This window comes from Phyllobates terribilis, unplaced genomic scaffold, assembly GCF_046119375.1.
Source record: "Phyllobates terribilis strain yellow unplaced genomic scaffold, ASM4611937v1 Scaffold_1__5_contigs__length_1240528914, whole genome shotgun sequence".
Lineage (NCBI taxonomy): Eukaryota > Metazoa > Chordata > Amphibia > Anura > Dendrobatidae > Phyllobates > Phyllobates terribilis.
Window position 1 is genome coordinate 1,158,684,385 of NW_027362761.1, and position 25,851 is coordinate 1,158,710,235.

Below are 25,851 nucleotides of genomic sequence, written 5' to 3' on the forward strand. Positions count from 1 at the left end.
TCTCTTGGCAGGAAAGAAGCTGCTTTTTTTGCTGCATTTTTTTACTGCGATTTTTTTTTTTTGTCCTTTGTTCCCCCCAAAAAAGATGATGCAACTTCCTTAGGTTTTCTGCATCGAAAACACAGCAAAACCTGATACCTGCGTTTTTTTCTCCATTTTGCACTTATTTATTGCTTCCTATGGGTGAAAAAACGCTGCATTCTGCAAAAACGCAGCAGTTTTCCAAGTCAGTCAGGAAAAAAAAAAAACAATGTGTGTGGTGTGCTGGAGATTTCTGAAATCTCATAGCTTTTGCTGGTACTGTAAAATGCAGCTGAACATTTGCATAAAAAAAAGCAGCAAAAAAAATGCAAAAATGCAACGTGTGAACATAGCCTTAGGCTATGTTCCCACGCTGAGCTTTTGGTGCGTTTTTTGACGCTGTATATTTTTGCATCACTGACCGGAGAGTGACAGCTGCATAGAAATACATGACGCTGTCACGCTCGGGTCAGAAGAGCCGCCGGCCAGTCCGAGCATTGCGATGTAATCCTCGTCCATGTTATACGGCCATCTGTCTGCACCCTAAGAAAACACAAGTAACCTAAATACTAGGTGGAGAAATGGAGCACAAATAGTGCAACATACAAAACTCATCAAAAGCTCATAGCCTTAAGGTATGTGCATACAATCAGGATTTGCTTTGCAGAAATTTCTGCAGCGTTTTTTTAATGCGTTTTTCGCGTTTTTGCCTGCGGATTTGCCATGCGTTTTTTCCAATGCATTGTATAGGAAAAAGACAAGCAAAAACGCCCAAAGAAAGGACATGCTGCTTCCGAACATGAAATTCTGTTAGGAAAAATCCTGATCATGTGTACAGATCTTGCAAAATCTCATAGAAAATGCTGGGATAAGGTTTCCAATGCGTTTCTGGGGCCAATTCCGCACGGATTTACTGCATAAAAAACGCACCGTGTGCACATACCCTAAGGGTACATTCACACCGCGTCTTTTTCCGCAGGTCCTTTTTTCAAGCAGAAGATGCTCCAGGAATTGTCCCCTTTCTTTGGAGTTTTTTTGTCATTTCCTCAGCACTTTTTCAGGGTTTTATTTTCGCTGTCGTTATTTATTTTAAAAAAAAATTGAAGCTTCTCTTTACTGATATTTTCCAGATGTTTTTTAAAATTCTACAAAACGATGAAGACAATGAAGCCAAAACGCTGACAGAATGTTCAATAAGACGCCCGGGCGCCATCTTATCCTTCCCATTGACTTCATCTGTGAAATATCGAGTGACTTCTCGGCAGAAAACACCTGAAGAATCTGAGGATCGGCGTGGAGCCGCCGGACGTCACTTCTTTAAACGCTTTGGCGCCTTTTGGAAGCCCGGACATACGGACAGAACGTCATTTTTCCCGCACAAATTAATAGGATCAGTGTTTTGATTGTTTTCTTAGCGCTTTTTCCGCCATTTTTTTAGCAGACCCGCTCATAAAATTGGATTTTTTTATTTTTTGCTCTGCTATGGAAATAAGTGACATTATCCTGCCAAAAATGATCCTTTTGGAAGGTGATCTGCATAATTTATTAAAAAGATCTTAGACCTGATGAGACTGGTGTAGTTACTTTGAAAAATCCCATTTCTGAATGGCCTGTATAATCTTCATGGTATGATAAAGGCTAAGAACTGGATATGACTATATGGATATGAATGGGGCAGAACTTTCCAAAGAGGACTACACAGCCATTGTGAGCTGGATTTTTTCCCAAAGTAAATACACCAGCCTCATCAAGTTTAAGAGGGGGTTTTTTCTATGCAAATCAACACATTCTTAATTTGCTTCTTATGCAGATGTAGGAATAATAGGAAAGCTGAGTGACAAGTGCAATAAGGAAGAGTGATACTGTTTGTCACCCAGCTTTCCCAGAAGTAGACCCCACTGTGGTGAGCCCTGCATCTGATGCCCGTGGATGATGTGGAGAATGCAGCCTAGTCTTCAGTAAAGCAGTCACTTACCTTCTGACACATTCCCTGCTTCTTTAGGAGCTCAGAACAGTCCAATAGTAGTTTCAACAGCGGTTTCTAATGCAGCGCGATGACTGCTGGGTATTGTAGTCCTAATGTTAACAGCGCAGCAGTTCTAAAATGGTTCTCTGCTAAGAGAAAAACTACTATTCCCAGAGTGCAACTCGGCCTGGTTACTATCCTTATGTTTGATCGCCGCCCTAGCAACCGGAAAATATAGAGGACGGTGATTGGTGAAAGTAGGAACACGTGGTTCTGTCCTGTTGTTTGTTTTTTTCCTGAATTAGGTGTTAATAAAGTTGGTTTTAAAATAGGAAGATGTAGTTTGTATATTGAATTAAAAATGTGATATTATATTAATGTGTAACATCAATTGCCCTGTAATTGGCCATTTTGAGACCGCCCACTCTTAAAGGGGTTGTCCAGACGTGGGGCTCTGGTTTGTAGTCACTCTGTGTGACTGCAGACTTGTGAACCCTCACAGCTCGCACAGTGTGCGCTGTCACGATTCGCTGGGAGCAGATGGTACTCACCGTCCACATTTCGACTAGACGTGCCCGGCCTTGTATTGAGCGAGGCTGTGCACGACTAGTCGGCACGTGACCACATGTATGCAAATCACTTACTTGCACTCACGTGCCAGCCCGCTCCCAGCACCGACAAATCCTGACAGCGTGCACTGTACGCGGAGGATTCACAAGTCTGCAGTCATATAGAGTGACTATAGACCTGAACCCCAAGACCTGGACAACCCCTTTAACGCTTTTTCATTTGGGCCTTCATTTTTACCTCCCCTTATCCCAAGAAACAGAACTTTTCCATCAAAGTAGCCATTTGAGGGTTTGTTTTTTTTGCAGGACTAGTTGTAGTTTTACTCATATTACTATATGATGTACTGAAAAACATGAAAAAAAATCCAAGTGAGGTGAAAAAAAAACACAAGTCCACCATTGTTTTTTGGGTTTTGTTATGACAGCGTTCATCATGCGGTATAAATTACCTGGAAACATGATTTTCCCAATCAGTATGATTATGGTAATACCAAAGTTGTTTATATACATAAATATATATCTATATATTATATGTATATGTATACATATATATATATATATATATATATAGATAGATAGATAGATAGATAGATAGATATAGATCCTAAAAATATATATTTTAATGGTTTAAAAATATTAGGAACTTCGTAAAAAAAATAACTAACTTGTGCCGCCATTTTTTCACTTTTCCGTGTGAAGGGTTCTTTTTTTATTTTGCCGTGGCGAGCTGATGTTTTTATTGGTACCGTTTTTGGAGCACATACTATGTTTTGATAGCTTTTTATTGTATTTTTTGGGGAAGGTGCGGTGACTAGAAAACACTAATCTTGACTTTTTTTTTCTTTACGGCTTTTGTTGTACGGGTTAAATCATTTCATATTTTGCGATGTCGGACTTTCACAGTTGCAGAGAAACCAAAAATGTTAATTTTTTCTTTTAGTTTTGAGAGCGCGAGGAAGGGAATGATAATTTAAAGAGTTTTTGTTTTAGTTATTTTTTTAAATTCCTTTCTAGTTTTTTTTTACGTAGTTTCCCTAGGGGACTTGATCCTGCAGTTTTTGATCACTTGCAATGCATAATGCAATACTTTAGTATATAATGCTAATAACAATCTCCTATGACTGTGCGTCAGGAGGACCAAGCTGGCCCTTATAGGTGCTTTCAGTGGGCCCGCCGCCTTTTGAGCCCACTGCAGCCGCACTACAGGAAAGTTTCTGCATCACTTGCCAGAGCGCCAGTGTCCAACGGCACATTTAGAAGATTGGTAATGGGTAGTAGAGGGGTTAAAAATCCTTCGGCGGCATAACCTTACAGAAGCCCATTGCTAAAATTTGACACGTCTGCCTATAGAATTACATGTCCTTAAACAGCTTTATTCATCAAAACTCACAGTTCAAAACAAAAGCTGTCCTCCGGATCGCAGCCGGGATGTCCACACAGTTCATAAGACCCTGTTGCCGTGGGAGACGGCCGCGCCATGTCACTCAGGGTGCATCAGATGTGGAGCCTTCACAGACCTGTGTTCAGCCTCACACAAGCCTGTACAGAACAGAGCACTGCTTGCAAACCAGAAACTGACATACCCAAACCTTTGCTGCAGGTTTTAAACAGGAATCTGTGGCCATGAGCCACCTATAAGACCCGGGCTGGAGGAAGTGGACTGCCCCACTGCCATTCCTGCAGTCCACTCCAAGAATAAAAGCCCATGCCGGGTTTTACCAAATCTGCCTTGGACAACTAGTTTGACCAAGTCCAAACTTACTTTTATCCTACACTGCAATCATATATGTATACACACCGCTGCACTACATTATGGTGGAGAATGTGGGCAGTGTGAGCTGAGGCATACCCCAACACCAGCTGCATGTCTATTATTAGGCCTGCCACTTTGCAGCCTAGGCCAACAGACAAAATGGAGGAGCTACTAAAGAAGTTTGTACTCACCCAGCGGCAACAGCAGGAGCGGGATCAGCAGCACAATCAGCAGCAGCTACTGTACCAGCAGCAGCAAAAGACTAATGGATGCCCAGGACTACGAGAAGCTGAAAGGTGAAATCCTTGCCCAACTGGGGGGTAATACTTATGTGTGAGCCCAACGCGTGTACCAGTGGTCCTTTGCGGAGTCCCGACCCGCTAGGTCTCAGGCATATAACTTGTTACAGTTGGTCAAAAAGTGGCTCCAGCCTGAGACCTTGAGCCCAGCCCAAATGGTAGAGAGGGTGGAGGTGGACCGGCTGGTGCGAACTCTGCCAGCAGCCATACAGAATTGGGTGGGGCAAGGGGACCCAGGTAATCTCGACCAGGTGGTTAGCCTGATTGAGCGGTATACAGCCACCCAGGACTTTTGAACGGGACTCTGCCCCAATGCAAATGGCACGCCGGCCCCTGCAAGCCCCGGAGTCTGGGAAAGGGTCACGGCCCTCTGGTGGGGACAGTAAGAACCAAGCCCACACTGTGGGGGTACCCCAGAGTGAGGGTGGCAGGAGACCAGTTTCTCCTAAATTGGTCTCAAGGACTGGTGGTGCCCCCGCTATTAGGTGCTGGTGATGCCAAGGGCCAGGACATATGGCTGCTAACTGCCCCCTGACTGTTGAACCCATGGACTGCAGGTTTAACCGCAGGTTGTCTAGGTATGCATGGACCATCGGCACCGCAGACCCTGTCGGAACAACAGGGGAGCTCCATCTGTGCCAAGTGCGGAGAGGTTAAACATGTGGTTGGAGTGGTAAAGACTCTTCCTTACGGGACTGTGCTGGGAAGAAGTTTGCCACTGTTTTGGACCTTGTGGGAGAGTAAGATTAACCCTCCCAGAATAAAAGTGTGTCCGGAAGTGGAACCCGAAGATCCCGACTCAGAGGTACCTGCCGTAGGGGTCGCGAACCTAGGGACAGAGTGTGAACCCAATAGGTTTCCCTTAGAGGTATTGACAATAGAGGTTTGTTTGTGTGGGGGTGTGACTGTGGCACTACTAGATGTTCAACGACCTTGTCCCGGATCTTGTCAACCCTATAGAGTAAATCTTGGTTGACCGCCATGCGTGGAAAGACAGTCTCTGCACCCGGTTGCTGAGCCACCCCATTTACCTCTATTACCCATTCTCGTGCCCGGGTCAGGGTAGGATCCTATAGCTGAGCTGTCCCAGATAGATGTATACATATATCTATCTATATATATATTATAGGCATAAATATTCTTTTAAAACTGTTGTGATAATATATTATTTTTGTCAATTAACAAAATGCAGAGTAAAGTTTGATGGATGCAAAAAAATCTCCGTAAAAATATATATAATTTTTTTTATTGATAATAGGATAGAAGGATAAGGGAGGGAGAAAATCAGGAATAGAATCAATAGGTGAAATCATAGTCAGGAGCACAGCCGGGGTCAGATACCGGGTGATCAGTAAAAGCCCAGACAGGCGAGCAGTATGAATACCGCGGAGCCTGGTGACAGAGGTGATACATGTCCGGGTAGAGATGGAACAGTCAGAAGGCCTCAGGTAGATGGTGAAGGTCCTTCTATACAGGTCCAGCAGTGATGGTGGATCTGCTGGACTTCAGGTTTTCTGTCTTTTAGATGGTTTTAGGGCAACAGTGACAACATGCAAATGCACGAGCAGCCCTGGATAATCCACGCCGGCAGGATGATAAGATCCGGCGGAAGATGGAACCTATGAGAAGAGAAGTAAATATAATGTAAGTGATGGGACTCCATAATACATGATACTACTGTGCGGTCACTGTGCCGGACGGCAGAGGAATCTCATCACACAGAGGTCAGGGATCATTGTCAGCCATCACACATGTGACAATCCCATCACTGACAGATGACATCTGCTCCACATGAATTATTCTCACTGACCGACATCACACAACATGGAGATGACTCTCACACTTACCTCGTCTCTTTTTCCCCTTTTCTCCATTTTCTGGTTTTTGTTCTTCTATACTCAGATTTGATGCAGATTTTCTTTCCTCCTCAGCTGGAAATTCTGATCGGAAAGTAAAAAAAAACCTCATTAACGACATATTCTTCTGGGATCTGCTTTGTATCTTTCATATACATAGTAGAATTGTTCTAGTCATGTCTCCTATAGTCCTGGTAATCTGGCATTACATAATAGGGCAGAATAAGTCCTATATACCACACACGACCTTATCTGAGGGGCATTAAAAGTATCACTAATATGAAGCCGCGAGCGCCCTGTGTGCCGCCATATGGTGCATCCCTAATGAGCGATATACTACTATAGGAGACGATGTCTCATTATGATGACGTAGGTCACTGGATGCCCCAACGTATCTCACAGAATCCATGAAAAAACTGTACAAAATGTAAGGAAACTGAGATACAATATGGACCCATGGGCAATATCATTGGAATCCATGAAACATGGATAACATAGTAGACCTATTACAGAAAAACCATGTGGAAATATTTGAGTCTTGATGGCAACATTTCCATTCTTTGTGCTGTAGACATGTACATACCTGACAATGGGGACGAGGATGGTAAGCTGATTATAGCGTCGTCTCTGTCAGATTGACGGAAAGATTCTTTCTGCCTGTTTGGATGAAGAAAATGTGTAAATCACAAGTAAACGCAGGATATAAGGGATTGTCTCACTAGAAGAACACCGACTATAAGGACTAATAGGACATATGACTGTCATCGTGGGGAAGGTCTCCTGCTCAAAACTATGTTCTGTGGATCAGAGCAGAAAACAACTACCAAGAATGGCTGACATGTAATACTACATCTCTCCTACAGTGTGGGCAGCAGTGAAAATGCATGACTAGCTACAATTATGGACTGCTATCACCAGCGATTTCTGAAGCCAAAAGTACAATGACCGCTAATCATGGGGCGGTGGATGCTACTTTTGATATTATCGTATTTATGTCCTATATTTGGTGTTGTGGTAATATATCAGCATGGAGCTCCCAGTAATGACCCCTTAATCTACTTACATTTCTGAGATGTTTGTACTGGATGATTGGGTACACTCGGGAGAGGACTTGGGATCCTCATCATTCATTGTCCTGGTAGCGGAGGTATGGAGCTAAATACAAGCAAAAATAAGATATGAAATACTTTTTTACTTTTAGAGGTTTTTTTTACGTATTCTGGATTTATTGATCACCTACTTACTTTAGAAAGCCTTTCAGAAGATGATATAAAATTTTGGAAGTCAAGGCTCTCATTGTCCTCACTTGTGTCCTTCTCATCCTCTGAGACCAGATAATTGCTTATATCAGAGTGATCTACAAGACATAGGTAATGAAGTGTTATTAAGGGTTGTCAGTATAACACAGTCTCCATTAATCACTATTATTAATGGGAACCAATTGTCACATTTTATGGAAGACGAGACAAACGGCCGCTTAGTCTAGGTGACGTCTCTTTCTACTTACTGATAAATAAGCTGGTGTCCTCATCTGACACAAGCTGAGGAACGTACTCCGGCTTCTGACTTAGAAGGTTGTCAAAATCTAAGTCACTCAGGAACGGATGGCCCTTGATCTCAAATGCTCCTCCTGGAAAAAAAAAAACAGAAGTGATTCGGACATTGTCAGAGACAGCTCCATATCTGAACAGTATATCTTAATCTGAACTAATAACATAAGCAAGCCAACATGAAGGAAATAGACTTAAAATCATAGTATGGAGAATTAGAAATAGGCAAGCAGATAGAGAAGTGCTGATCCTCATGGACATGAGCGATATATCCTTGGTTTAGTAAGAAATATTAATGCTGTTATATCTGTTACCTGTCCCAAGTCTATGTGCCGGATTTCTTCTGAGCAGCTCATTGATGAGGTCCTGAGCATCGGGAGGAGGAGCATGATCGCAATCCCAAATTATGTCTCCTGTTATATAGAAAATTACAGAAAATAAAAACTCTGCATTGAACTGTAAGATAAAGCAAAGGAAATAACTAAACCAATGTAACCAGTGAAAGCAATGATTGGATTATTCTACCTACCAACTTGGCCAGTTCTATAAAGCTCAGTTAGTGAGTTCTCATCAAATGGTACAGATCCCACAAGGAATTCGTGCAGGATGATCCCCAGTGACCACCAGTCAAGAGGTCTTCCGTAGCCTTCGTTCAGGAAGACCTCTGGGGCGATGTAATATGGGGTGCCACAGATCTGGAAACGAACAGAAGATCAAGATGAGAATCGATGAAACGATTATTGTGAAAAGTTCTCGCCATAAAAACACAATGACAAAAGACAAAATATCAGTGGAAAAGTTCTCTAGAAATGAAGAATGTAGAGAAGAGACAATAGTGTAATGAGATTTGTAAAGAACAAGCTAAGTTCCTGTAAGTGATGCTGACCTCGCTGTCCAGGAACTCTCTGTAGATGTCCACCGCTAATTCCTTGTGGACGTTGGTTTTTGGTATCATGAGACCAAGTTTGGAAGCTCCAAAATCGGTGACTTTTATGTGTCCAGCAGATGTAATCAGGAGGCTGTGAAAGAGAAGATGGTTTTAGACTCACAGACCATGTGATAATAGATGATAGCTTTACCCCTTTATTATACTACAGGGGGCACTTACTTATCTGGCTTCAGGTCTCTGTGCACCACACCATAGCTATGGAGGTATTCTACAGCAACAACCGCTTCTGCAAAGTACAAGCGGGCCAAGGGGACAGATAACGGACCCCTGGTGCTTAGGAGGGTCCCACAGTCTCCACCTGTAGAAGAAAGGAAATATGAGCGGTGAGGGGTTTATACAGCAGATCGCCATGATGTATGATGAGAAGTGAGCGGAGACATTGGGGCAGGAGAGAATATATACAGATATCATGTATAGTGCACATAATATTAGTCTGAAGTCATGGTGAAACGTCGTCCATGTCACTAATAACATAAAGTGATGTCACATCTCGTCTACAGCTGGAGATACTGACGTGCTCAGTGCGGACATACAAGGAGATCACACACATCAATGACTTTCCAGGCATCTTGGTAATAGATAACCTGTAGTAAATGCTCTGTGGGGATGTAACCGTCCACGGGGAGAATCCTAATGATGAGATGTCAGCAGACATGAGCTGAGTATAATACAATGTACGTGTCCTACCTCCTACATACTCCATGACCATACACAGGTGAGATCTCGTAGGGAAGGAGCAGAGCATGGAGGCCACAAAGGGACAATCAGCGAATGTCAGGATGTCCCTCTCCAGAAAGGCCGCTGGTTTATCCAGGTTCCGCTTGGCCATTTTCTTCATGGCAAAGATCTGTTTTGAGTCTTTGTGGTGCACTAAGTAGACGGCCCTGGAGAGAAGGAGAATCCATGGGTTATAATGAATCATTATTAGCAGTCCGTCTATAGAAGTTATTATTAGTGTTGAGCGAGTATGTTCTGTTAACCCTTTCGCCGAGTATGCTCGGGCCGAGCTCCGAGTATTTACAGCTGCTCGGTGATATGGTTGAATCGCTCCCGTGTGCTTGATTTACAACTGTTTGACAGTTTTAATACATGTGAGGAATGTCTATTTCTTACACATTCCTCACATGTAATAAAGCTGTCAAACAGTTGGAAATCATGCACACGGGAGCGATTCAACCATATCACCGAGCAGCGGTAAATACTCGGAGCTCGGCCCGAGCATACTCGGAACAGAACATACTCGGTCAACACTAGTTATTATATGATCTTCTGTACTAATGTTTAATACTAGAAGTCCGGCCGTCACTAGAAATCCACATCTAGAAATACATGAAATAGCACTATATAGATCACCTATGGGAGGTCTGCACAAGCCACGTCTGTCAGACCCTCACCCAGGTCACATTATCACCTATGTGAGGTCTGCACAATGCCATATCTGCCCTCACCTAGGTCACATTATCACCTATGGGAGGTCTGCACAATGCCACGTCTGCCCTCACCCAGGTCACATTATCACCTATGGGAGGTCTGCACAATGCCACGTCTGCCCTCACCCAGGTCACATTATCACCTATGGGAGATCTGCACAATGCCACGTCTGCCCTCACCCAGGTCACATTATCACCTATGGGAGGTCTGCACAATGCCACGTCTGCCCTCACCCAGGTCACATTATCACCTATTGGAGGTGTGCAAAATGCCACGTCTGCCCTCACCTAGGTCACATTATCACCTATGTGAGGTCTGCACAATGCCACGTCTGCCCTCACCCAGGTCACATCATCACCTATGGGAGGTCTGCACAATGCCACGTCTGCCCTCACCCAGGTCACATTATCACCTATGGGAGGTCTGTACAATGCCACGTCTGCCCTCACCCAGGTCACATTATCATCTATGGGAGGTCTGCGCATTGCCACGTCTGACCTCACCCAGCTCACATTATCACCTATTGGAGGTCTGCACAATGCCACGTCTGTCCTCGCCCAGGTCACATTATCACCTATGGGAGGTCTGCACAATGCCACGTCTGCCCTCACCCAGGTCACATTATCACCTATGGGAGGTCTGCACAATGCCACGTCTGCCCTCACCCAGGTCACATTATCACCTATGGGAAGTCTGCACAATGCCACGTCTGCCCTCACCCAGGTCACATTATCACCTATGGGAGGTCTGCACAATGCCACGTCTGCCCTCACCCAGGTCATATTATCACCTATGGGAGGTCTGCACAATGCCACGTCTGCCCTCACCCAGGTCACATTATCACCTATGGGAGGTCTGCACAATGCCATGTCTGCCCTCACCCAGGTCACATTATCACCTATGGGAGGTCTGCACAGTGCCACGTCTGTCCTCACCCAGGTCATATTATCACCTATGGGAGGTCTGCACAATGCCACGTCTGCCCTCACCCAGGTCATATTATCACCTATGGGAGGTCTGCACAATGCCACGTCTGCCCTCACCCAGGTCACATTATCACCTATGGGAGGTCTGCACAATGCCAAGTTTGCCCTCACCCAGGTCACATTATCACCTATGGGAGGTCTGCACAATGCCACGTCTGTCCTCACCCAGGTCATATTATCACCTATGGGAGGTCTGCACAATGCCACGTCTGCCCTCACCCAGGTCACATTATCACCTATGGGAGGTCTGCACAGTGCCACGTCTGTCCTCACCCAGGTCATATTATCACCTATGGGAGGTCTGCACAATGCCACGTCTGTCCTCGCCCAGGTCATATTATCACCTATGGGTGGTCTGCACAATGCCACGTCTGCCCTCACCCAGGTCACATTATCACCTATGGGAGGTCTGCACAATGCCACGTCTGTCCTCACCCAGGTCACATTATCACCTATGGGAGGTCTGCACAATGCCACCTCTGCCCTCACCCAGGTCACATTATCACCTATGGGTGGTCTGCACAATGCCACTTCTGCCCTCACCCAGGTCACATTACAGATGAGAGAATCTACCGATATTCATCCCGGGCAGATTCGCTATATTTCACCAGTAGATACTATTCAGTCCAAATAAAAATTGGTCTAAATTGAAAGTCGTCCAATGGCCGTAAGAAGTTTATTATGCTCCCCCCACACATTACAAGGCATAATTGCTCAACTGTATATAGCTGAGCTGAATAGTGATCATTAGATGTGGACAGTGGTGTGGACTCATCATGTCCCTATGATAACACTGAATGGCAGCACAGCATTGTCATAGGGAACCCTTAGAAATGTGGATGATACAACAGAAATCTCACCCATAACATCCGCTGCTGATCAGTTTGGATGTTTCGTAGTCGCTGATATGCGGCTTTCTCGCCGGGATCAATGATTCCATCAAGTTCTAGAAAAGAAGAAAGAATGATATTAAGATACAGAAGATACAGGAAAAAAGCTCCAGATACAGAAACTTCTCCCCTATATTATGTCCCAGCGGATGTGCACTGATCCGATGTAGGGAGGATACAAGCCGGACGCTCCGCAGACACGGATGTAATATAAGGGGGGATCCTCCCGGGGTTATATGGAGGATAATACTGGACGGCTCATTCACACCCCATGATCCGGTGATACACAGACATCTCCCTCTATGATACTTACATCAGCAGATTCTTGGATCTCCGGGATCTCACAGATTACACTGTCAGGATCCGCCAACTCAGCTGTTTCTAAAATAGTGATAAAACGAAGAAGAAATAAAATGTATTAGATGATATTAATCCTACATAGATAATACAGCAATATAACGGGGAAATGACAAGACGTCTGTGAATGGGATTAATACTCGTTATATGGGGATTCTAATATGGGAGCGTACGGCGCATCCATAGACATCAGTAGCATCGCTATCTGTAGGGAGTGGCAGAGGGTGCGGCTGGGGCGCGCTCAGAGGGTCCTACCAGGAGCATCATACATCATATTATGCATAGGGGAGCTGTGGGCTCACAATACGATATATAGGGGAGCTTTGTGCTCATCATACTTTGTATACGGGGAGCTGTGGGTCCATCATATTGTGCATAGGGGAGCTGTGTGCTCATCATACTGTGTATACGGGAGCTTTGGGCCCATCATACTGTGTATAGGAGAGCTGTGTGCCCATCATACTGTGTATAAGTGAGCTTTTGGCCCATCAAACTGTGTATACGGGAGCTGTGGGCTCATCATACTGTGTATTGGGGAGCTGTGGGCCCATCATACTGTGTAGAGCGGAGCTGTGGGTCATTCATACTGTCTATAGGGGAGCTGTGGGCCATTCATATTGTGTATACTGTGTATAGGGGAGCTGTGGACCCATCATACTGTGTATAAAGGAACTGTGGGTCAATCATACTATATATGGGGGAGCTGTGGGTCCATCATACTGCGTATAGGGTAGCTGTGGGCCCATTATCCTGTGTATAAGGTAGCTTTCAGCCCATCATACTTTGTATAGGGGAGCTGTGTGTTCATCATACTGTGTAAAGTGTCACTGTGGGTCCATCATACTGTATATAGGGGAGCTATGGGGGCATTATACTGTGTATAGGTGAGCTGTGGGCCCATCATACTGTATATAGGGGAGCTGTGGGGGCATTATACTGTATATAGTGGAGCTGTGGGAGCATTATACTGTGTATAGGGGAGCTATGGGTCCATCATACTGTGTATAGAATAGCTGTACATGGGGGTCTCAGGGGACATTATTAAATGGGCACTTGAGCATTATTATTATCGGGGCACTCAGAGTATTGTGACCGACAAAGATCCATATGTGGACTTTATCACTTTTATAGGGGCAAAATGTGGAAACTTTTCTAGGACACTTGCACAGGGCAATGATATTTTCTAGGGGGAAATTTTACTATCTAGAGGGAACAAAGGGGGCAATTTACTTTGTAAGAATCACATTGGTGGCATTACTATGTGGGGCAGTAAGAGGATCCCTGTTTTTGTGCGGCACAGCAGCTGCAGTAATAGGGACACATAGGGCAGCAGCGGCTCAGTATTGGGGTATCAGCAGGATGAGGAGTTTGTGCAGGTTGGGAATAGATGGGGACGTGGCAGGAAATGTGAGAAGTCTAATGTGTTTGGAAATATCTGGATATTCCTTGTAGAAGGTCGGGTGGTCGCTCACCTGTAATCAGATCGCTGTTCAGCTCCGGCTGACTCATATTAGGGTCAGCGATTCCCGGGATAAGATTTTGTTCATCTTTGGTGTCGCCTTCTGCTGTTTCCTGATAGATATAATATATGTAATTAATATGTGGAAGATGTCACTAAATCACCAAACACATAAATCAGGAAGGAGTAAACCTGCATTTATAGATGCACCAATTGTAACTGCACAAATCACGCGCCATCTTGAGAACAAGGGCAGCTTGTGGTTGCTTCAATAAAATCAGTGTTTTCTCAGCAGGAGATTATCACTAGAGGACTATCTGTCTCACGTCATCTAGTCCTATTGTTCTGTGCAACCTCGCCAGCACCTCTGAGTAGCAGCTTTCTGCCCATGCACAGTGTACACAGAAAGCTACCAATCACTGGTGTGGGCGGGGTTATACACAGATATCTGCCAATCACTTGTGTGGGGTTATATAAAGAAAACTGCCAATCACTGGTGTGGGTGGGGTTATACACAGAAATGTGCCAATCACTGGTGTGGGCGGGGTTATACAGGGCTCAGCATTCAGAGCACTGCCAGATCTGCAGCAGAGAAAACAGTGATTATATCAGAACTGCTGCCTCCAGTAAGGTTATCGATACATCACTGGAATCAGGGTCTCTGCCCCTCCATCATGCTGCTCTCAGATGAGTAGCAAAAACCTGGTGACAGATTCCCTATAATATAAATGCTATTATGTAACGCAATGGTGTCATCTCCTCTTAGAATAGCGACGTCCTGGGGTTATATGGGGATAATACTGGACGGATCATTCACACCCCATGATCCGGTGATACACAGACATCTCCCCCTATGATACTTACATCAGCAGATTCTTGGATCTCCGGGATCTCACAGATTACACTGACAGGATCCGCCAACTCAGCTGTTTCTAAAATAGTGATAAAACAATGAAAAAATAAAATGTATTAGACGATATTAATCCTACATAGATAATACAGCAATATAACGGGGAAATGACAAGACGTCTGTGAATGGGATTAATATTCGTTATATGGGGATTCTAATATGGGAGTGTACGGCGCATCCATAGACATCAGTAGCATCGCTATCTGTAGGGAGTGGCAGAGGTTGCGGCTGGGGCGCGCTCAGGGGGTCCTACCAGGAGTATCATACATCATATTATGCATAGGGGAGCTGTGGGCTCACAATACGATATACATGGGAGCTATGTGCTCATCATACTGTGTATAGGGGGAGCTGTGGGTCCATCATATTGTGCATCAGGTAGCTATGGGCCCATCAAACTGAGTATAGGGGAAGCTGTGGGTCCATCATACTGTGTATAGGGGAGCTGTACATTGGGGTACTCAGGGGACATTATTAAAGCGCACCTGTCAGCAGGATTGGCTCAGTAAACTACATACACTGTCAGGTGGGTGACATTACACTTATTAATATGATACCTTGGTTGATGAAATACATCATATGGTTCTTGTGTAATCTTCACTTTCATTTTGGAGATAATGATATGCTCAAGCTTCGGGGTGGCTCTGTAGGGGGCGCTCTCTCTGGTGATCTGCTTTCATATTCATTTGTATGCTCTTATGACAGCTCACTGTGCCTTCACTGACCTGCCTGCTATTTTACCTAGCCCTACACTACTAGATGCATTATGTAAAATAGGAGGCATGTCAGTGAAGGCACAGTGAGCTGTCATAAGAGCATACAGATGAATATGAAAGCAGATCACCAGACAGAGTGCCCCCCACAGGCCGCCCCGAAACACGAGCATATCATTATCTCCAAACTGAAAGTAAAGATTACACAAGAACCACAGGACGGATTTCATCAACCAAGGTATCATTTACTCAGTCGCCTACCTGACAGTGTATGCAGTTTACTGAGCACAATCCTACTGACCGATGCGCTTTAAATGTTAAATGGGCACTTGAGCATTATTATTATAGGGGCACTCAGAGTATTGTGACTGTCAAAGGTGCACATTATGGCATTATCACTTTCTGGGACAAAATGTGGAAACTTTTCTAGGACACTTGATCAGGGCAATGATATTTTCTAGGGGTCAATTTTACCATTTAGAGGGTAGAAAAGGGGAAATTTACTATGAAAGGGGCACATTGGTGGCATTACTATGTGGGGCAGTAAGAGGATCCCTGTTATTGTGCCGCACAGCAGCTGCAGTAATAGGGACACATAGGGCAGCAGCGGCTCAGTATTGATGTATCAGCAGGATGAGGAGTTTGTGGAGGTTGGGAATAGATGGGGACGGGGCTGGAAATGTAAGATGTCAGAATTGTCTTTGTTGTAATCTCTGCAGACGAGTCCTGGCCGGAAGTTGTTATGTCAGTCTGGGCCAGATGGAAAAGATGGGAAAAGTGATCGACTCCATCAGAAAGAACATAATATGTAACCATCTATAACTACTGTAATCTCATATAAATCTAACATTATCCCCGTCCTCTGTAATATCTGGATATTCCTTGTAGAAGGTCGGGTGATCGCTCACCTGTAATCAGATCGCTGTTCAGCTCCGGCTGACTCATATCAGAGTCAGGGATTTCCGGGATTAGACTTTGCTCATCTTTGGTGTCGCCTTCTGGTGTTTCCTGATAGATATAATATATGTAATTAATATGTGGAACCTTCCTCTAAATCACCAAATACATAAATCAGGACGGACTAAACCAGATCTTTTGAGATCTGACCGGTGATCTGGAGAAGATCAGAAAACAAGAACGTGTGATAGAGAAGATGATGGCTCCTTACCGGGCGTTCCGATGAGCGGGCCGGACGTTCCAGTATACACAGGACTTTTTCGGCCAGTTCTTTAATAAAAGCCAAATCTCCATATTGAGATCTTTTTTCAGCCTATAAAGAAGAAAGGAAACAAAAAGGAAAATTCTGAGATGAGAAAGGTGACAATGGAGGCCGCCATTGTCTGTGACATCTGCTCCTCTCTCTGCAGATACAAGACTACATATCTGGGGACTCGTCGTGCTTTATATGGAGGAAAGAAGAATCTTCTATCCCACCATTATTATCTATTATCAGGTCCCTCAGACCCTCATTCATCTGAACTGTATTGCAGCCCAGAGACCGACTCTCTGCACCACAATACCTATAGCAGCCACCGGCCAATCAGAGGCCAGCAGCTGATGTCGGCATTGCGGCACGGCTGCACATGACGCCATTCCTAAGCGCCCCGGCTGTGGAGGAGGAAGAGGTCAGGTGAGATGAATTTTTTTATGTGTATGTAAAAAGCAGCAGAATGGGGGACATTGTTACAAGATGGGGCCAGGATGGGGACATTACTATAAGATGGAAAACAGGATGGTGACATTACTATAAAATGGGTCCAGAATGGGGACATTATTATAAGATGGGACCAGGATGGGGACATTACTATAAGATGGGACCAGGATGGGGACATTACTATAAGATGGGACCAGAATGGGGACATTACTATAAGATGGGGACCAGGATGGGGACATTACTATAAGATGGTGACATTACTATAAGATAGAGAACAGGATAGTGACATTATTATAAGTTGGAGACCAGAATGATGATATCACTATAAGATGGGGACATTACTATAAGATGGGACCATAATGGGGACATTATTAAAAGATCGGGAACATGATGGTGACATTACTATAAGAGAGTGACCAGGATGGGGACATTACTATAGGAAGGTGACATTACTATAAGATGGGAACAGGATGGTGACATTACTTTAAGATAGGACCAGGAAGGGGACAATATTATAAGATGGGACCAGGTTGGTGACATTACTATAAGATGGGGACAAGGGTGGGGACATTGCTATAAGATAGAGAACAGGATGGTGACATTATTATAAGTTGGAGACCAGGATGGGGACATTACTATAAGATGAGGAACAGGATGGGGACATTACTATACGATGGGACAAGGATGGGGACATTAGTATAAGATGGTGACATTATAAGATGAGACCAGGATGGAGACATTATTATAAGATGGGGAACAGGATGGTGACATTACTATATGATGGGACCAGGATGGGGACATTACTATAAGATGGGACCAGGATGAGGACATTAGTATTAGATGGGACCAGTATGGGGACATTACTATAAGATGTGTCCAGTATGGGGACATTAGTATAAGATAGGACCAGGATGGGGACATTAGTATAATATGGGGATCAGGATTATTATGGAGAAGTTTTGTACGGAGCTTCCACCACTTACCTGCTGTAGTAATGTCTTGATGTTCTGAGATAAATCCATCAAATACTCTGAGGTGAGATGACCTTCTTGGTATTTGGTCAGGCAGCCCTTTACTAGCTCCAGCACCAGCCGGTGAGTGAAGCTAAGGACGCCGTCGGGTGGTAGAAGCTCAATGTCAGGGCGATTGGTGGTAAGAATCTCCCTTAGTGCTTCTACCTGAAGATTGTCCATAAGTAATTCAGCCATAGCAAGAAACTGCAAGTGCAATCAGTCACTATGGAATAGCGAGAAACTGCAAGTGCGATCAGTAACTATGGAATTGTGAGAAACTACAAGTGCAATCAGTCACTATGGAATAGCGAGAAACTGCAAGTGCGCGCAAGTCACTATGGAATAGCGAGAAACTACAAGTGCGATCAGTCACTATGGAATAGCGAAAAACTGCAAATGCGCTCAGTCACTATGAAGCCAACAAAGGCACCTGTGACCCTGTGTACATTGTATAAGTAGAGACCGTGAGCTGTGATGTCATAATGGCCGACAATCACCAGTGATGTCATAATGGAATCTTGTGATGGAATCTTCAAGGTGCAGCTCTGCACAAATAGATGCTGCCTGGTGATATTTAATGTGGAAACACCATAGAATTACATATGTCTCCATGTTTTGATGACCGTTCTCGTTTATTTCCAATCAGAACACAACCATTATAAGGGTAGGTTCACACGGTGCGTTTTTGCAGCATTTTTCTCTGCACCAAAAACCACATTGTTTTTGCAGTGTTTTTACTTCAGATGAATGGGTGAAAAACGCTGCAAAACCCCTGAAAGAACTGACAAGCTGCAGATTTTAGAAAAATGCAAGGAAAAAATGCAGGGTGTGAATGAGATTTCAGAAATATCCAGCACTAAGCTGATACTGTAAAACGCAGTTTGCAACAGAAAAAAAAGATCGCTAAAACAGGGCAACTTGTGAACATACCCAAAAGATATACTCCGCCATATTCTGGGAAATATTGTGTGTATTTATTACCTCACGTGTCTTTTTTTCTCCATAGACATTTACCTCTTTGGCTGCAGAGTTTCCTATTACCAGCTGTGACTGTGATAAATCATTCACATCATTAATATTAATGGCTGTTCTCTGTGATCTTCCTTCCTTTCCCGTGTGGGTTTAGGTGGTGATCGTGCGGCTGCAGGAGCGGAGAGCGGCTGTCAGACCCGGCCAGACTCCCTATAAAGATGGTTTATTACAAAGATCTCCGAGCATCAAATCAGTCACAAAAAGACGAAAAATGTATTATACAAAGTGATACCTGTTATTGTAATATGCAAAATACACGCTGGGTTTCCTCCTTTGTGAAGCTTTACCCCTTTAACCCCTTAGTGACAGAGCCAATTTTGGACTAAATCGCCAGGCCAAATTTTAGAAATCTGACCAGTGTCACTTTATGAGGTAATAACTCTGGAACGCTGCAACGTATCCCACTGATTCTGAAACTGTTTTCATGACATATTGTACTTCATGTTAGTTGAGAATGTTGGTCGATATGATTTGAGATTATTTCTGAAAATATCAAAAACTTGACAAAAAAAATTAAAATTTTGCAATTTTCAGACTTTACTAGTGATGGGCGAGCACTAAAATGCTCGGGTGCTTGTTTCTCAGGTCGAGCACATTGGAATACTCGGGTGCTCGACCCGAGCAACGAGCCCAATGTAAGTCTATGGGAAACACGAGCAGTTTTCCGGCGGCTCCCCCAGGCGGTCTGCAGAGGGACTAAAAATTGCCTAAATTGATGGGAACAGTGCTCAAATGACATGGGAACAGCATGAGGAAAACCCCTGGAAGCATTTCGGACTCCCAGGTCACGGCTGTCAACAAAGTTGTCAGAGGTATTACGCTACTTTTACGGACTTTCAATAAAACGTACAAAAACGAAACCATAATGGACTTTCCTGGGAAAAATGTTAAGGAACATCCTTTCCAGGATAATGACTTGTATATAAGGCAAAATAAATAACCAAAAACAAAAATGCTCATCCACACCTTGGGCTATGTTCACACATAGCGTTTTTGATGTGGTTTTGCACTTTTGCATTGCTTTCAACGGTGAAAAATACATTCACCAGTAAGTGTCATTTTAACATTTTACAACCTTATCTGTCCATGTGGTGTGTGACACATCATCAGACACATATTGTTTCATTGATGAAGGCGGGATTGTGAAAGTCACAAACACTATTTTTACAGCCTTACTATTCTTAAAGGGCCAGCAGTCGGCTATGCTTTGCTGTTCCCATTATTAAATAGTGGGTTTCCTATACTGTTAGTGCGTATGAAGTGACTGCAAGGGCTGGCAAAAATTTGCACGCAACCCAATACCCCTTTGAAGAGACATAGACGAGGGTCTCAGTAAAAAAAAATTTCCCATTATAAAGGAGCGGGTCTCCTATAGTGGTAATGCCCATGCTGTGACTGCAAGGGCTGCCAAAATTTGGGAAAAACCCACTAACAATTTAAAGACACATAGAGCTGGGCCACAGTAACGACATGTTCCCATTACAAAGGAGACGGTCTGCTATCCAGTTATAGGGTATGCTGTGAGTCCAACGGCAGCCAAAATTTAGGAAAAACCCCACTAACAATTTAAAGGGAATGTGTCACCCCCCTGGGCGATATCAGACCTCTACTATGGGCATACAGGTGATAGAAAAGTAAATCTATACTTACCTGTATGGCCCATAGCACAGGTCTGATAGCAGAGAAATATGGTTTTATAAAGTCTGCTTTCCTGCTCTGCCTCCCCTCCTGGTCATGCGCAAAGCGCCTTTCCCATGGAGCGCGATTTGTTGCCCTCCGGCCCCGTTTGGCTGGATACTGCCAGTGAAGCGGAAGTCTCAGTGACTCACCGTCGCTTGCGCAATACAAGGCTGCGGCGCAGTATGCAGCCAAATGGGGCCGGAGGGAAACAAAGCGCTTTCCATGGGAGCGGCGCTTTGCGCATGCGCTGGAGGGGAGGCAGAGCAGGGCACGTCACAGGGCCTGTCATATGGCCCTGTGACATGCAGGGGAGTGAGGGGAATATGGTAATTTAGCACAGAGGCGGCGATATAGGGGAATAGTAAGCAGATAGGAGGGTTTTGCCTGGCGTACCCCGGACGCCAAGCCTCTGGAAAACAGACTTTATAAAACCAGATTTCTCTGCAATCAGACCTCTGCTATGGGCCATACAGGTAAGTATAAATGTACTTTTCTATACCCTGTATGGTCATATTAGAGGTCTGATATCGCCCAGGGGGTGACAGATTCCCTTTAAAGACACATAGAGCTGGGCCACAGTAATGACATGTTCCCATTAGAAAGGAGAGGGTCTGCTATCCAGTTATAGGGTATGCAGTGAGTCCAACGGCTGCCAAAATTTAGGAAAAACCCCACTAACAATTTAAAGACGCATAGAGCTGGGCCACAGTAACGACATATTCCCATTAAAAAGGAGAGGGTCTGCTATCCAGTTATAATGTATGCAGTGAGTCCAATAGCTGCCAAAATTTAGGAAAAACCCCACTAACAGTTTAAAGACACATAGAGCTGGGCCACAGTAATGACATGTTCCCATTAGAAAGGAGAGGGTCTGCTATCCAGTTATAGGCTATGCAGTGAGTCCAACGGCTGCCAAAATTTAGGAAAACCCCAATAACAATTGAAAGACACATAGAGCTGGGCCACAGTAACGAGTATGACATGTTCCCATTAAAAAGGAGTGGGTCTTCTATACTGTTTGCTTATGGAGTGAATGCAACGGCTGCCAAAAATGTGGAGGAACTCCAGTGTCCCTTGCAAGAGACGTAGAGGTCGGAGGGCCTCCTGAAAACAATGTTCCCATTATTAGGAAGTGGGTTTCTCGTACTGTTTGCCTATGCAACGGCTTCCAAAAATTGAGAGGAACTCCAATGCGCCTTGCAAGAGACGTAGGTATGGTGATATTGTAGATATGGTGGTGATATGAAGGAGGATGTGAAGGATGAGGGTGAGGAGAAGGACAAGAGCAAATAGACAAAATCAGGAAGCGTATACCCATGTCTGGATGTGAAGACATAGGTGCATGGGAATAGAGTTAGACCTCACAAAAAAAGACACTGTATTTGAGTTTATGTTACGCTACTATCATTCGGTGGTGTTGAGAAGTCTGGCCCAATCCAGCCCTTGTTCATTTTTATAAGAGCCAGCCTGTCAGCATTTTCAATTGACAGGCGGATGTGCCTATCGGTTATAATTCCACCAGCGGCACTAAAAACCCACTCTGACAAAACGCTAGCGGCAGGGCAGGCCAGGACCTCCGAGGCGTAGAGAGCCAGTTCATGCCACGTGTCCAGCTTGGATACCCAATAATTATAAGGCACAGAGGAATCACGGAGGACACTGGTATGGTCGTCAAGATACTCCCTCACCATCTTCCGAATCTTTTCCCTCCTTGGGAGAGTACTCTGCGCCTCAGGGCCTGTGCGATGGGAGGGTCTGAGAAAACTCTCCCACAACTTTGACAGTGTTCCCCTGCCTCTGCTGGATTGTATTTGTGTCTCTCTCGCCTGTACTCCTTGGTTGTACAACGAACTGTGACCTCTTCCACCAGCATTTTCATATGGGAATTTTTTATATAATTGCGCAACAATGGCCTTCTCGTACTGCACCATTTTATTAGGCCTGTCCTGCAAGGGAATAAGAGACAGAAAGTTCTCCTTGTAGTGTGCGTCTAGAAGTGTCACCAACCAGTAATGACTGTCACCCAAAATTTGAACGACGCGAGGGTCACGGGAAAAGCAGCGTAACATAAACTCAGCCATGCTGTTAGACTACTAACAGGCAAGACTTCCGTGTTTGTACCAAGAGGATGACTGACCATGCTCTCCTCCTCCTCCTCCCTGTTCTCAGGCCATCCACGCTAAACAGACGGTATTACAGTTGTGCAGGTAGTACCGTCTATAGCGCAGGAAACTAGCTCCTGTTTTTCCTCCTCTTCCTCATTATTACCCAATCCATGTTGGGATAAGATGAGGCTGGGTTGTGTGGAATCACCCTGTATGGTTCCTTGCTCCATCTCATCGTGCTCCGCCTGCAATGCATCCTCTTTAAATATGAGCAGAGCGTTTCAGAAGACAGAGAAGAGGGATGGTGGCGCTAATTATGGTGTCATTGCCACTCACCATCTTGGTGGAGTACTCAAAGTTTTGGAGGATGGTACATACGTCTGACATCCATGTCCACTCCTGATGTCTTATGTGTGGAGTCTGACCTGAATACTGATGGCCTTGTTGTTGCTGGTAGTCAACAACTGCCCTCTTCTGCTCACAAATCCTTCCCAACATCTGCAATGTAGAGTTCCAACGCGTGGGGACATCTCAGATCAGTCGGTGAGCTGGAAGCCGCAAACGCCGCTGGAGCATGGCTAGGGCGGCGGAAGCTGAAGCTGACTTTCTAAAATGGGCACACAGGTGGTGTACTTTGACAAGCAGGTCCGGCAGATCTGGGTAGGTTTTGAGAAACCGCTGAACCACGAGGTTAGCACATGGGCCAGACATGGTACGTGTATGAGCTCACCTCGCCTCATAACCGCCACCAGGTTCAGGGCCATTGTCCCACACGACCATGCCTGGCTGTAGGGTCAGTGGTGTCAGCCATAGATCTGCCTGCTCTTTCAGAGCTGTTCACAACTCTTCAGCTTTGTGCGCTTTGTCACCTAAGCATATTAGCTTCAGCACAGCCTGTTGCCATTTGGCCAAGGCAGTGCTGCAGTGCTTCCAGCTTGTGACTGATGTGGTAATTTCGGAGATGGAGGCTGAAGAGGAGGAGGGGGAGGTGCAGGAGCTGTAGAATGTGGGGGCAACCCTGATTGACCGAGGACCCACAATCCTTGGCATCAGGAGGACGTGTTCCGTCCCAAGGTTTGACTGGTTCCAGCTTCCACTATATTAACCCAGTGTGCCGTCCGCGAGATGTACCATTCCTGCCTACAACCACTTGTCCATGTGTCCGTGGTTAGGTGGACTTTCCCAGTAACTGTGTTGTTGAGTGCACGGCTAATGTTGTGGGACACGTGCTCGTGTAATGCGGGGATGGCACACCGGGAGAAATAGTGGCAGCTGGGGACCGAGTACCGAGGGACGGCCAACGTCATCAGGTTGCGGAAAGCTTCCATCTCCACGAGCCTAAAAGGCAACATTTCAAGTGCAAGCAATCGTAAAATGTTTGAATTTAGTAGTGTGGCCTGAGGGGTGTTGGCTGCATATTTCTGCTTGCATTCCAAAGACTGGGGTAGATATAAATGAACACTGTGCTGGGACAAGGACATGGACGTGCTTGCTGATGGTGCTAGTTGAGAGTGTGCAACGACACGTGCAGGGTGGGAGGCATCTTGGCATGCGCCATGGACAGAGGATCAGCGTGCAAGCACAACAGCAGAAGAAGCAGTGGTGTCACCTGCAGACACTGTTTCTGGACCCTGAAGTTCGGCTCACTTATTTGCTGCCATGTGCCTGATGCCGGTGGTGGTCAGGCAGCTATTTTTGCTACCCCTGCTGATGCTGGCCTGGCAGGTGGTGCAAATGGCCTTTTTGGGGTTATCTGCAGAGTTTTTAAAATACAACCAGACTTGGGAAGACCTAACAGTTTTACTGGCAACTTCCGTCATGTTGGCGTTACGAGGAATGCTTTCCTTGTGTCTGCGCCACCACACTGCTTCTTCCTGCCTTTTGTCCTTGCTCTGTATGTCCCCCTGCCAGGTTGGGTCAGTTACTATATCATCCACCACCTCATCTTCCACTTTCACACCCTGGTCCTCCTCCTGACTTTCTGGCAATTGTGTCTCATCATCATCATCATCCACCTCTTGGCACAGTAATTGCACTCTCCCACCATTGCCTTCATGTGACCGTGGCTGCTCCAATATTTGGGCATCGCTGCATGCGTTCTCCTCTTGAGTTGCTTGAAGCTGGCCAGGCGAGAGGCCCGAATCTACAAATGGAAAAGTGAACAGCTCTTCTGAGTGTCCGAATGTTGAATCAGTTGTCTCCGGGCACTCAGTATGATGCGAAGAAGGGGGCTCAGGGTGAAGAATATGCGGTCCAGACTCACGGCTACTGAGACTTGACCGTGTAGCAGACAGGGTGGTGGTGGTGGCAAAGTGACTGGAAGCATTATCTGCTATCCAACCAACAACTTTTTGACATTGCTCTGGGTTCAATAGTGGTGTACTGTGGTCCCCTAGTAATTGGGACAGGTCGAGCGACAAGATGTGGGTGTTTGTTGTGGCACAATTTCAGCTTGCCCACGGCCACGTTCTCTGCCTCGGCCTCTGCATGCACCATCACCAGCATATCCACTTCCCCATCCCTTGCCATGCACCTTTCCCATTTTAAAAGGAGGACAATATTTTCCATGTTCACAAGAAATGGCTGATTTTGGAACGCAGATATATGTGATACGTCTGACAGAGAACCATGGTTTTAAATAGCAGGCCTGTAATTTAC

General features: G+C 45.1%; 2 protein-coding genes across 5 annotated transcripts in view; both read right to left on the bottom strand.

Annotated features, from left to right (window-relative positions):
• The window catches only part of LOC141162609 (cilia- and flagella-associated protein 99-like), a 90,911-nt gene extending 88,798 nt beyond the window's left edge, over nucleotides 1-2,113 (bottom strand). For 3 of the 4 annotated variants that reach the window (XM_073648884.1, XM_073648901.1, XM_073648910.1), the window contains exon 1: nucleotides 1,997-2,084. Coding sequence is in view for 1 of the 4 variants with exons in the window: in XM_073648892.1 (XP_073504993.1) it covers nucleotides 1,997-2,008 (12 nt within the window). In the remaining 3 variants the exon portion in view is untranslated. Of the gene's footprint in view, nucleotides 1-1,996 lie in introns of all 4 variants that reach the window. The other variant, XM_073648892.1, reaches the window with a different exon arrangement.
• LOC141193612 (microtubule-associated serine/threonine-protein kinase 3-like) lies at nucleotides 2,063-17,302 on the bottom strand. The gene is made up of 16 exons (XM_073662164.1): nucleotides 17,213-17,302; nucleotides 16,797-16,823; nucleotides 16,651-16,717; nucleotides 14,951-15,018; nucleotides 12,241-12,326; nucleotides 9,651-9,847; nucleotides 9,123-9,261; nucleotides 8,901-9,033; nucleotides 8,544-8,709; nucleotides 8,329-8,427; nucleotides 7,972-8,094; nucleotides 7,709-7,821; nucleotides 7,528-7,619; nucleotides 7,048-7,121; nucleotides 6,456-6,548; nucleotides 2,063-2,283 (listed from the first exon to the last, which is right to left on the bottom strand). The coding sequence occupies exons 1-16, from the start codon at nucleotides 17,300-17,302 to the stop codon at nucleotides 2,063-2,065; spliced, it is 1,788 nt and encodes a 595-aa protein (XP_073518265.1).
• Nucleotides 17,303-25,851: the final 8,549 nt, after the last annotated feature.